Genomic DNA, 13,622 nt, shown 5'->3' with positions numbered 1-13,622 from the left:
GTTTTTCCTGGAGAGAAGTGGCTTCTTTGCTGCCCTTCTTGACACCAGGCCATCCTCCAAAAGTCTTTGCCTCACTGTGCGTGCAGATGCACTCACACCTGCCTGCTGCCATTCCTGAGCAAGCTCTGTACTGTTGGTGCCCCAATCCCACAGCTGAATCAACTTTAGCAGACGGTCCTGGCTTTTGCTGGACTTTCTTTGGCGCCCTGAAGCCTTCTTTCCAACAATTGAACCGCTCTACTTTAAGTTCTTGATGATCCGATAAATGGTTGATTTAGGTGCAATCTTACTGGCAGCAATATCCTTGCCTGTGAAGCCCTTTTTGTGCTACGCAATGATGACGGCACGTGTTTCCTTGCAGGTAACCGTGGTTGACAGAGGAAGAACAATGATTCCAAGCACCACCCTCCTTTTGAAGCTTCCAGTCTGTTATTCGAACTCAATCAGCATGACAGAGTGATCTCCAGCCTTGTCCTCGTCAACACTCACACCTGTGTTAACGAGAGAATCACTGACATGATGTCAGCTGGTCCTTTTGTGTGCAGGGCTGAAATGCAGTGGATTTTTTGGGGGGGAGATTCAGTTCATTTGCATGGCAAAGAGGGACTTTGCAATTAATTGCAATTCATCTGATCACTCTTCATAACATTCTGGAGTATATGCAAATTGCCATCATACAAACTGAGGCAGCAGACTTTGTGAAAATTAATATTTGTGTCATTCTCAAAACTTTTGGCCACGACTGTACACAGGCTGGCTCGCTTCCTTGTGTGTGTGTGTGTGTGTGTGTGTGTGTGTGTGTGTGTGTGTGTGTGTGTGTGTGTGTGTGTGTGTGTGTGTGTGTGTGTGTGTGTGTGTGTGTGTGTGTGTGTGTGTGTGTGTGTGTGTGTGTGTGTGTGTGTGTGTGTTTTTAATGGAATGTTACCAGTTTATGACACAGCTTGGCTGAGTTAGACTCCGGTGCCCAGCATAGCTGCTCTCCTATAAATTACTCTTACGACCATCACAAGGAGCAAAACCGCCTTGCAAAACCACCTTGGCTCTGTGTGTGTGTCTGTGTGTGTGTTCAGATGATCTGCTGGGGGTAGTTCTCACCAGAGCGAAGCATCAACATAATTCTTCATTTCTCCATAGTGTTTTCCATGGAACAGACACACAGGATCGTAATTCAACCGGCTCCAGGAGAGGGCATCACTCTAAACCATAACAGAGAGGAAAGAGGGAGAGAAAAGAGACAGAAAGAGAGGCCACAATCATTTCCACCTGGAGGAGTAGGCTATTGGTAGGTTATTTCTGTGGTGTGTTTATAATACCTCTTTAAAATAGAGTACTTTTCTACCCCCCTGCACCTAATATTTTACCCTCTCTCATCTCCCTCTATTCCCCTCCCTCCTTCCCCCGCTTTCCTTCTTCCTCTCCTTCTCCTTCTCCTTCCCCTCCCTCCCTCCCTCCCTCCCTCCCTCCCTCCCTCCCTCCCTCCCTCCCTCCCTCCCTCCCTCCCTCCCTCCCTTCTTCCTCTCCTTCTCCCTCTCCCCTCCTCCCTCCCTCCCTGCCTCCCTCCCTCTCTCTCTCTCCCTCTCTCTCCCTCTCCCTCTCCCTCTCCTGAAGTTTACCAAAATGGGGACAGTTGCAGGAGGTCTTGGTGAAATCTCTTCTGCATCTTGAAAACATTAGAATAATATCCTTCTGGCAGTGACAGAGCATACAGAGAGACACACACAGGGGTTTCTAGATGTTTAAACAGATACGGTAGGTGCTATTCAGACTCGGCCACATAATCTAGCCATTGTTTCTGAAACTCTGTCAAAACCACCTTCCCACTTGTGATTGTGCAAAGATGTGTGTGTGTGTGTGTCATACATTGTTGTCTTCATCCGTCAAATTTGACATTTGTGGTGTTAATTACACGCCCAGATCACTTCCAGGAAATTCAGGACGTTGCCCTGTGGCAGTCCTGGCACCGTTGTGCTTGGGGTTTTGGGATTGGTGGTGGTGATTGTGTTGACATATTTGTTTCTGGCCGGTCACAATAGGTTATTTTGGATGATTTTCCCTTATTTCCCAACCCAAGGTTTCCTTCTCTGTATTTCTATTGCCCAATTCTAAGGCGTAGAAAAGTGTGTGTGTGTGTGTGTGTGTGTGTGTGTGTGTGTGTGTGTGTGTGTGTGTGTGTGTGTGTGTGTGTGTGTGTGTGTGTGTGTGTGTGTGTGTGTGTGTGTGTGTGTGTGTGTGTGTGTGTGTGTGTGTGTGTATGTGTGTGTGTGTGTGAACAGCAGAACAGCGCTGATTGGGCAGGAGCTGGGATGGATGGAACGTTTGCCTGCTGTGTCATATCCCTGAGTCATGGTATAGTGACCTTTGACCCTGAGTGGGGGAAGCTGAGGTGACTCCCCCGGGGCTGAGTCTGACAGGGAGGGGGGAAGCTGAGGTGACTCTCCTGGGGCTGAGTCTGACAAGGAGTGGGGTAAGCTGAGGTGACTCTCCTGGGGCTGAGTCTGACAGGGCGTGGGGTAAGCTGAGGTTACTCTCCCGGGGCTGAGTCTGACAGGGAGGGGGGAAGCTGAGGTGACTCTCCTGGGGCTGAGTCTGACAGGGCGTGGGGTAAGCTGAGGTTACTCTCCCGGGGCTGAGTCTGACAGGGAGGGGGGAAGCTGAGGTGACTCTCCTGGGACTGAGTCTGACAGGGAGTTGGGAAAGCTGAGGTTACTCTCCCGGGGCTGAGTCTGACAGGGAGTGGGGTAAGCTGAGGTTACTCTCCCGGGGCTGAGTCTGACAGGGAGGGGGGTAGGTGCTATTTAATTGTGGCTGGCCCAGGTGCTATTTAATTGTGGCTGGCCCAGTGCTGCAGTTGTCTTGATAGATGTGGAGGGCCAACACCTTTAGTTGTCGCTCCCTATTTGATTTCTAGACAAACAATCTTCCCTGTTTTGTTTTTGCTCAACTTTTTGGTTTGCTTCCTGTCTTTAAGTTTGGTGTGGGTTTTTCTTTTGTTTGCCTCTTCTTGGGTAAATTTAGTGGGTCTCATGGTGGGTGTCTTTTAGGTCCCAGTTGTTGTTGCTATGCAACTTTCAGTGGACGACAACCATGAGTGTCTTTCAGAGCCCCTCCTAAAACCCCACCTGTTTAGATTTGGTTGTTGTCAGTGACTCTTTGTTGGTTCCATCTTCTGTTTGTTCCCCCTTCTGTTTGTTCCCCCTTCTGTTAGTTCCCTCTTCTGTTAGTTCCCCCTTCTGTTAGTTCCCCCTTCTGTTAGTTCCCCCTTCTGTTTGTACACACACACAGGCACACACTCTTTTTCACTTTGTCTCTCTCTCTCTCTTTGTGCTTTTGTCAACCTGCTGTGTCTCGAACCAAAGCCCCCATCTCACTCTGCTCAGTTTCCATTGTTCAGGATATCAGGACACTGACATAATGTATGTATAATCTCACTGTTTAGTTCAGGGAGAACGTCTGTGTGTGTGCATAATGTGCAAGTTCAAGCGTGGTTGCGTGTGTATACAGAATATACTTGTCACGCCCTGACCGTAGAGAGCTTTTTATGTCTCTATTTTGGTTTGGTCAGGGTGTGATTTGGGTGGGCATTCTATGTTGCTTTTTCTATGATTTGTATTTCTGTGTGTTTGGCCGGGTGTGGTTCTCAATCAGAGGCAGCTGTCTATCGTTGTCACTGATTGAGAACCATAATTAGGTTGCCTTTTCCCACCTGTATTGGTGGGTAGTTGTGAATGTGTAGTTGCCTGTCAGCACTCATTTTTGTATAGCTTCACGGTTCGTTTGTTATTTTGTTAGTTTGTTTAGTGTTCGTTCTTTGTAATAAAGAAGTATGTACGCATCCCACGCTGCACCTTGGTCTCCTCCCTTTGACGGCCGTGACAATACTGAATAATGTAGAGCCCTTTCTCTCTCTCTTTCGCTCTCTGTCTCTCTCTCTTTAGGGCTTAGGGAATAAGGAAGGGAGGGAGCCAATGGTTAGGGCTTAGGGGATAAGGGATTCGCAAAGTAGAGAGGCCATGGTTAGAGTTTAGGGGATAAGGGAGGGAGCCAATGGTTAGGGCTTAGGGGATAAGGGATTCGCAAAGTAGAGAGGCCATGGTTAGAGTTTAGGGGATAAGGAAGGGAGGGAGCCAATGGTTAGGGCTTAGGGGATAAGGGATTCGCAAAGTAGAGAGGCCATGGTTAGAGTTTAGGGGATAAGGAAGGGAGGGAGCCAATGGTTAGGGAATAGGGGATAAGGGATTCGCAAAGTAGAGAGGCCATGGTTAGAGTTTAGGGGATAAGGAAGGGAGGGAGCCAATGGTTAGGGAATAGGGGATAAGGGATTCGCAAAGTAGAGAGGCCATGGTTAGAGTTTAGGGGATAAGGAAGGGAGGGAGCCAATGGTTAGGGCTTAGGGGATAAGGGATTCGCAAAGTAGAGAGGCCATGGTTAGAGTTTAGGGGATAAGGAAGGGAGGGAGCCAATGGTTAGGGCTTAGGGGATAAGGGATTCGCAAAGTAGAGAGGCCATGGTTAGAGTTTAGGGGATAAGTAAGGGAGGGAGCCAATGGTTAGGGCTTAGGGGATAAGGGATTCGCAAAGTAGAGAGGCCATGGTTAGAGTTTAGGGGATAAGGAAGGGAGGGAGCCAATGGTTAGGGAATAGGGGATAAGGAAGGAAGGAAGGGAGCCAATGGTTAGGGAATAGGGGATAAGGAAGGAAGGACAGAGAGATATAGGGAGTCAGATGGTTAAGGTTAGGACGGGCTGTCACACCTAGTTCCTCCAACAGCAGGGCTAACGCCTCTACCTTGAAAAATATTGTTCTGTTCAACAGGTGGGTCACTAGACAAATGGTACAGTACTTTAGGTGGGTCACTAGACAAATGGTACAGTACTTTAGGTGGGTCACTAGACAAATGGTAAAGTACTTTTATCGAACGGGTGGCATCCCTAAGTCTAAATATTGCTGTTACATTGCACAACCTTCAATGTTATATCATAATTATGTAAAATTCTGGCAAACTAATTACTGTCTTTGTTAGTGAGAAATGGTCTTCACACAGTTCGCAACGATGGTAAAGTACTAAAAAAAAAAAAATCTGCCAAGCGAACACTTAGATATGGTAATTTTCACGTTTTAATAAATTCTTAGAATGTTTGGGAATTACGTATACTAAAGCATTTGTAAAAATGCTATAGCAATATAGAGTGGGAATGCGGCCGTGCATCTGAACAATTAATAGATCCAATCAGGATTTGCGAACACAAGAGATATGATAACTGTAAAACAGTTGTTCAAGTTCTTGCTAGCTGTCCAAATGAGCCTTGTATCTCAAGCACTGTATAGCCATCGAGAAACGATATGAAGGGGAAAAGTCAGTCACTCCTCCGATGGCATGACATCCTCCTAGCCGCTATTTAGCTAACTTTAGGCTCTGTTTTTAGCTTGCTACATAAATAGATACACTAGCCTATTAGCCATGTTATGACTGGCTTGTGATCATTGCCCTTGCTAGTTTGATTGTATTGACATTCCCAGCCTTAGTTACAGTCCTCCGTTTTTGTCCAAAATATTGAGCCGTTGAAACAGTGCATCCCGAATGGAGGCCGCAAACAATGTACCAGGCCAGCTGCGATTTACAACCTTATAGCAATATTTGTTGGACAACCAAGAAATGTATTGGTGAATTATATTAATCATGCATTGAACTGCATCCATCTATTCTGCCCACAATGCCTTACTCTACGTCATGGAACGTTAAGTCAAATAGAACCTATTTTTAAAACCCTTTATAAAGTTGGTTTTGTAGCATAAACTGGGAATTTTATATTTCTGACTGATATTATGAATGTCTGTGTTTCATATCTGCAAAGTAGTTAAAACGCTGTCAGTTCCACTTCCAACTTTAGATCACTGGTTACTTTTAGAGGTTGACCGATTATGATTTTTCAACGCCGATACCGATTATTGGATAATAATATAATATAATATATTTGTAATAATGACAATTACAACAATACTGAATTAACACTTTTATTTTAACTTATATATATATATATATATATATAATACATAAATAAAATCTATTTAGTCTCAAATAAATAATGAAACATGTTCAATTTGGTTTAAATAATGCAAAAACAAAGTGTTGGAGAAGAAAGTAAAAGTGCAATATGTGCCATGTAAAAAAGCTAACGTTTAAGTTCCTTGCTCAGAACATGAGAACATATGAAAGCCGGTGGTTCTTTTTAACATGAGTCTTCAATATTCCCAGTTAAGAAGTTTTAGGTTGTAGTTATTATAGGAATTATAGGACTATTTCTCTTTATACCATTTGTATTTCATATACCTTTGACTATTGGATGTTCTTATAGGCACTATAGTTTTGCCAGCCTAATCTCGGGAGTTGATAGGCTTGAAGTCATAAACAGCGCAATGCTTGAAGTACAGCAAAGAGCTGCTGGCAAACACAGGAAAGTGCTGTTTGAATGAATTCTTACGAGCCTACTGCTGCCTACCACCACTCAGTCAGACTGCTCTGTCAAATATCAAATCATAAACTTAATTATAATATAATAAACACACAGAAATACGAGCCTTAGGTCATTAATATGGTCAAATCCGGAAACTATCATTTCGAAAATAAAACGTTTATTCTTTCAGTGAAATACGGAACTGTTCCGTATTTTATCGAACGGGTGGCATCCCTAAGTCTAAATATTGCTGTTACATTGCACAACCTTCAATGTTATATCATAATTATGTAAAATTCTGGCACATTAATTACTGTCTTTGTTAGTGAGAAATGGTCTTCACACAGTTCGCAACGAGCCAGGCGGCCCAAACTGCCGATTTCCGATTGTTATAATCGGCCATGCCGATTAATCGGTCGATCTCTAGTTACTTTGTGTCCTAAATGTGATTTTTTATTTTTTGCAATGGATAGTTATAGTTGTACATTTCGATTGGGAAATGCTTAATGGTTTTGTTTTTGTATTCTTATGATTGGGACCTAGTGGCTCATTATGTCCGGGTTCATGGACTGCTTATCCTTTAACATCATGCTGTGTGTGACTGCTGTCCTTTCCATCGGTCCTATGGAGTGGTGTAGTGGTGGTTTAACATCATGATGTGTGACTGCTGTCTTTCCATCGGTCCTATGGAGTTGTGTAGTGGTGGTTTAACATCATGATGTGTGACTGCTGTCCTTTCCATCGGTCCTATGGAGTTGTGTAGTGGTGGTTTAACATCATGATGTGTGTGACTGCTGTCCTTTCCATCGGTCCTATGGAGTGGTGTAGTGGTGGTTTAACATCATGATGTGTGTGACTGCTGTCTTTCCATCGGTCCTATGGAGTTGTGTAGTGGTGGTTTAACATCATGATGTGTGTGACTGCTGTCCTTTCCATCGGTCCTATGGAGTTGTGTAGTGGTGGTTTAACATCATGATGTGTGACTGCTGTCTTTCCATCGGTCCTATGGAGTTGTGTAGTGGTGGTTTAACATCATGATGTGTGACTGCTGTCCTTTCCATCGGTCCTATGGAGTTGTGTAGTGGTGGTTTAACATCATGATGTGTGACTGCTGTCCTTTCCATCGGTCCTATGGAGTTGTGTAGTGGTGGTTTAACATCATGATGTGTGACTGCTGTCCTTTCCATCGGTCCTATGGAGTAGTGTAGTTGGAGTCTGGAGAAGTGGTTATACTCTAATGTTGTCCAAAAGTTCCCAAATGATATTCAGCTGCAGCTAGGCTATGTGTGCGGCGAGCGTGTGAATATATTTCGCTTGCTTTGCGATTGTACATTATTTCTCTATTGTACTACATAATTGATAAGTCGTAGAGCTCCACTACACTACGTTGATACTCGTCAGTAGGGATAAAGAAGTGATTATAGGCTATGCCAAGTGAAAATTATACCTGCTCATCCCCTCCACTACCCCCCTGACCACTACATGAGTACGCTGGTATTACTGTTGGTCCTTTCAGAATCACCAACCTGTCACACACTGAAGACCTATAGGTTCACACACTGAAGACCCTATAGGTTCACCACTGAATACCTATAGGTTCACCACTGAAGGCCTATAGGTTCACCACTGAATACCTATAGGTTCACCACTGAAGGCCTATAGGTTCACCACTGAAGGCCTATAGGTTCACCACTGAAGGCCTATAGGTTCACCACTGAAGGCCTATAGGTTCACCACTGAAGGCCTATAGGTTCACCACTGAAGACCCTATAGGTTCACCACTGAAGACCTATAGGTTCGCCACTGAAGGCCTATAGGTTCACCACTGAAGGCCTATAGGTTCACCACTGAAGGCCTATAGGTTCACCACTGAAGGCCTATAGGTTCACCACTGAAGGCCTATAGGTTCACCACTGAAGGCCTATAGGTTCACCACTGAAGGCCTATAGGTTCACCACTGAAGGCCTATAGGTTCACCACTGAATACCTATAGGTTCACCACTGAAGGCCTATAGGTTCACCACTGAAGACCTATAGGTTCACCACTGAAGACCTGTAGGTTCACCACTGAAGACCTATAGGTTCACCACTGAATACCCTATAGGTTCACCACTGAAGGCCTATAGGTTCACCACTGAATACCTATAGGTTCACCACTGAAGGCCTATAGGTTCACCACTGAAGACCCTATAGGTTCACCACTGAAGGCCTATAGGTTCACCACTGAATACCTATAGGTTCACCACTGAAGGCCTATAGGTTCACCACTGAATACCTATAGGTTCACCACTGAAGGCCTATAGGTTCACCACTGAAGGCCTATAGGTTCACCACTGAAGGCCTATAGGTTCACCACTGAAGGCCTATAGGTTCACCACTGAAGGCCTATAGGTTCACCACTGAATACCTATAGGTTCACCACTGAAGGCCTATAGGTTCACCACTGAATACCTATAGGTTCACCACTGAAGGCCTATAGGTTCACCACTGAAGGCCTATAGGTTCACCACTGAAGACCTGTAAGGTTCACCACTGAAGGCCTATAGGTTCACCACTGAAGGCCTATAGGTTCACCACTGAAGGCCTATAGGTTCACCACTGAAGACCTATAGGTTCACCACTGAAGACCTGTAGGGTTCACCACTGAAGACCTGTAAGGTTCACCACTGAAGGCCTGTAAGGTTCACCACTGAAGACCTATAGGTTCACCACTGAAGGCCTATAGGTTCACCACTGAAGACCTATAGGTTCACCACTGAAGACCTGTAGGGTTCACCACTGAAGACCTGTAAGGTTCACCACTGAAGGCCTGTAAGGTTCACCACTGAAGACCTATAGGTTCACCACTGAAGACCTGTAGGTTCATCACTGAAGACCTGTAAGGTTCACCACTGAAGACCTGTAGGGTTCACCACTGAAGACCTGTAAGGTTCACCACTGAAGGCCTGTAAGGTTCACCACTGAAGACCTATAGGTTCACCACTGAAGACCTGTAAGGTTCACCACTGAAGGCCTGTAGGTTCACCACTGAAGACCTATAGGTTCACCACTGAAGGCCTGTAAGGTTCACCACTGAAGACCTATAGGTTCACCACTGAAGACCTGTAAGGTTCACCACTGAAGGCCTGTAAGGTTCACCACTGAAGACCTATAGGTTCACCACTGAAGACCTGTAGGTTCATCACTGAAGACCTGTAAGGTTCACCACTGAAGGCCTGTAAGGTTCGCCACTGAAGACCTATAGGTTCACCACTGAAGACCTGTAGGTTCATCACTGAAGACCTGTAAGGTTCACCACTGAAGGCCTGTAAGGTTCACCACTGAAGACCTATAGGTTCACCACTGAAGACCTGTAGGTTCATCACTGAAGACCTGTAAGGTTCACCACTGAAGACCTATAGGTTCACCACTGAAGACCTGTAGGGTTCACCACTGAAGACCTGTAAGGTTCACCACTGAAGACCCTATAGGTTCACCACTGAAGACCTATAGGTTCACCACTGAAGACCTATAGGTTCACCACTGAAGACCTATAGGTTCACCACTGAAGACCTGTAAGGTTCACCACTGAAGACCCTATAGGTTCACCACTGAAGGCCTATAGGTTCACCACTGAAGGCCTATAGGTTCACCACTGAAGGCCTATAGGTTCACCACTGAAGACCTATAGGTTCACCACTGAAGACCCTATAGGTTCACCACTGAAGACCCTATAGGTTCACCACTGAAGACCTATAGGTTCACCACTGAAGGCCTGTAGGTTCACCACTGAAGACCTATAGGTTCACCACTGAAGACCTATAGGTTCACCACTGTACTAATATGTCTATAATAGATATAAAGACTGTTAAGGTACTGTATTCATGTTTCAATAAAGGAGTGTATATATTTGGCCTGGTGAAGCAATTTTATGCACTGACTGAATGGAAGCTGAAAATTGTAATATTTTTACTCTGCTGCTCTCGGAATCAAGATCGAGTACAAATGTATCCGGCTGAGACACTCACTATGTGGTCTGAAGCCCGGACTTGATTACTACAACTCAAAGCATTAGCATCTATCTCTACAACCCTACCCAGGCATAGGGGAACACAGTGTGTGTGTGTGTGTGTGTGTGTGTGTGTGTGTGTGTGTGTGTGTGTGTGTGTGTGTGTGTGTGTGTGTGTGTGTGTGTGTGTGTGTGTGTGTGTGTGTGTGTTTGTGTGTGTGTGTGTGTGTGTCCATGTGTAAAACCCAGACCTCCATTGCAGACCCCGGGAGACCCCTGTCACATGCCAAGGGTTATACTTCACTTCATACTGTAAATGAACACTTTAATGCTTGACGTATACGTTATGGATGAGCCGGGTGCTGAGGCATTTTGGGTCTTACGATGGAAAGACCCAATGAAAAATACGATCCATTATGCTCATCAGTCATCATTCATCTTGATTAAACTGAAATAATATCTTTCTCTCTCTCTCTGTGTCTTTCTCTCTCTCGTTCTCTGTCTCTCTATCTATCTGTCTCTCGTTATCTGTCTCTCTATCTCTCTCTCTCTCTGTGTCTTTCTCTCTCTCTGTCTTTTTCTCTCTCTTTCTCTCTCTCATTATCTTTCTCTCTTTCTCTGTCTCTCTCTCTCTTTCTCTCGCTCTCTTTTTCTCTCTCGTTCTCTCTAATCTTTCTCTCTCTGTCTTTCTTTTTCCCTCTCTTTCTCTCTAATCTTTCTCTCTCTGTCTTTCTTTTTCCTCTCTCGTTCTCTCTAATCTTTCTCTCTCTGTCTTTCTTTTTCTCTGTCTTTTTCCCTCTTTTTCTCTCTCTGTCTTTCCCCCTCTCTTTCTCTCTCTGTCTTTCTTTTTCCCTCTCGTTCTCTCTAATCTTTCTCTCTCTCTCTGTCTTTTTCTCTCTCTGTCTTTTTCTCTCTCGTTCTCTCTAATCTTTCTCTCTCTGTCTTTTTCCCTCTCTTTCTCTCTAACCCACAGATGTTCCCAGTCTAGTTTGTTCTTTGTACTTGCTCTTATATCTCTTTGAGTGTTAGTAAGACAGACATGTCAAATAAATTATCTCTAATTCTCTCTATCTTTCTCTCTTTCTCAATTTAACTCAAATGGCTTTATTGGCTTGGGAAACATATGTTTACATTTCCAAAGCAAATGGAATAGACAATAAACGAAAGGGAAATAAAAAATCATTAAAAATGATACTCTAGTTTTAAAAGAATATAGACATTTCAAATGTTATATTATTGACTTTGTACAGTGTAACAATGTACAAATAGTTGAAGTATGAATGAGAAAATAAATAATGTGAATGGGTCACATATCTAGCTGCTGTGATGGCACACTGGTATTTCACCTAACAGATATGGAAGTTCATCAATGTTTGATTTGTTTTCAAATTCTTTGTGGATCTGTGTAATCTGAGGGAAATATGAGTCTAATATGGTCATACATTTGGCCGGAGGTTAGGAAGTGCAGCTCAGTTTCCACCTCATTTTGTGGGCAGTGTGCACATAGCCTGTCTTCTCTTGAGAGCCAGGTCTGCCTTTCTTTAAGTTAGGGTCCGTCACAGTGGTCAGGTATTCTGCCACTGTTTACTCTCTGTTTAGGGCCAGGAAGCATTCTAATTTGCTCTGTGTTTTTGATGATTCTTTCCAGTGTGTCAAATAGTTATATCTTTGCTTTCTCATGATTTGGTTGGGTCTAAATGTGTTCCGGTCCTGGGGACTGTTTGTTTTTTGTGAACAGAGCCCCTAGACCAGCTGGCTTAGGGGACTCTTCTCTAGGTTTGTCTCTTTGTAGGTGAGGGCTTTGTGGGGGAATGTGTTGGCATCACTTCCTTTTAGGTGGTTGTAGAATTTAACATCTCTTTTCTGGATGTTGATAACTAGCGGGTATCGTCCTAATTCTGCTCTGCCTGCATTATTTGAGCTTTTGCGTTGCACACAAAGTATATTTTTCAGAATTCTGCATGCTGAGTCTCAATTGGGTGTTGGTCCCATTATGTGAATTATTGGTTGGTGAGTGGACCCCAGACCTCCAAGGGCAATGGGTTCTGTAAATGATTTAAGTATTTTTCAGCCAGATCCTAAATGGGATGTTGAGTTTTATGTTATTTTTGTTGGCATAGAAGGCCCTTCTTGCCTTGTCTCTCGTTCACAGCCTTGTGGAAGTTACCTGTGGTGTTGATGTTTACTCTGAGGTAGTTATAGTTCTTTGTGTGCTCTAGGACAACGGTGTCTAGATAGAATTTGTATTTGTGGTCCTGGCGACTGGACCTTTTTTGGAACACCATTATTTTTGTCTTACTGAGATTCACTGTCAGGGCCCAAGTCTGACAGAATCTAGGCAGAAAATCTAGGTGCTTCTGTAGGCGCTCCTTGGTTGGGGACAGAAGCACCAGATCATCAGCAAAAAGTTGACATTTGTTTTCTGAGTCTCTCTCTCTCTCTGTAGGACCTGGACAGTCTGCAGATCCTTCTGGAGGAGGTGCGTTTCTTTGACCTGTTTGGCTTCAGTGAAGCGGAGGGCAGCTGGCTCTGCTACATGTGCAACAACCCAGAGAAGGCCACAGGTAAAACACCTGAATCTCTCTGTCTAACATAACACACCTGTTCTCATCTGTCTAATACAAAACACCTGAATCTCTCTGTCTAACATAACACACCTGTTCTCATCTGTCTAATACAAAACACCTGTTCTCATCTGTCTAACATAACACACCTGTTCTCATCTGTCTAACATAACACACCTGTTCTCATCTGTCTAACATAACACACCTGTTCTCATCTGTCTAACATAACACACCTGTTCTCATCTGTCTCACATAACACACCTGTTCTCATCTGTCTAACATAACACACCTGTTCTCATCTGTCTAACATAACACACCTGTTCTCATCTGTCTCACATAACACACCTGTTCTCATCTGTCTAACATAACACACCTGTTCTCATCTGTCTAACATAACACACCTGTTCTCATCTGTCTCACATAACACACCTGTTCTCATCTGTCTCACATAACACACCTGTTCTCATCTGTCTAATATAACACACCTGTTCTCATCTGTCTAACATAACACACCTGTTCTCATCTGTCTAACATAACACACCTGTTCTCATCTGTCTAATATAACACACCTGTTCTCATCTGTCTAACATAACACACCTGTTCTCATCTGTCTCACATA

The 13,622-nt window shown here is 44.1% G+C and overlaps 1 protein-coding gene across 1 annotated transcript in view; it reads left to right on the top strand.

The window, feature by feature from the left end:
* Positions 1–13,003, top strand: part of LOC120038983 (ventricular zone-expressed PH domain-containing protein-like) — a gene marked incomplete at both ends in the record, with an annotated part of 28,718 nt that extends 15,715 nt beyond the window's left edge. Inside the window, one exon of the mRNA XM_038984506.1 lies at positions 12,886–13,003. Within this exon, the coding sequence (XP_038840434.1) occupies positions 12,886–13,003 (118 nt within the window). The remainder of the gene's footprint in view (positions 1–12,885) is intronic.
* Positions 13,004–13,622: the final 619 nt, after the last annotated feature.

This window comes from Salvelinus namaycush, unplaced genomic scaffold (genome assembly GCF_016432855.1).
Source record: "Salvelinus namaycush isolate Seneca unplaced genomic scaffold, SaNama_1.0 Scaffold2457, whole genome shotgun sequence".
NCBI classification, from domain to species: domain Eukaryota; kingdom Metazoa; phylum Chordata; class Actinopteri; order Salmoniformes; family Salmonidae; genus Salvelinus; species Salvelinus namaycush.
Note: the sequence above shows the minus strand (reverse complement) of the source record. Positions and strands in the feature narration are given on the sequence as shown.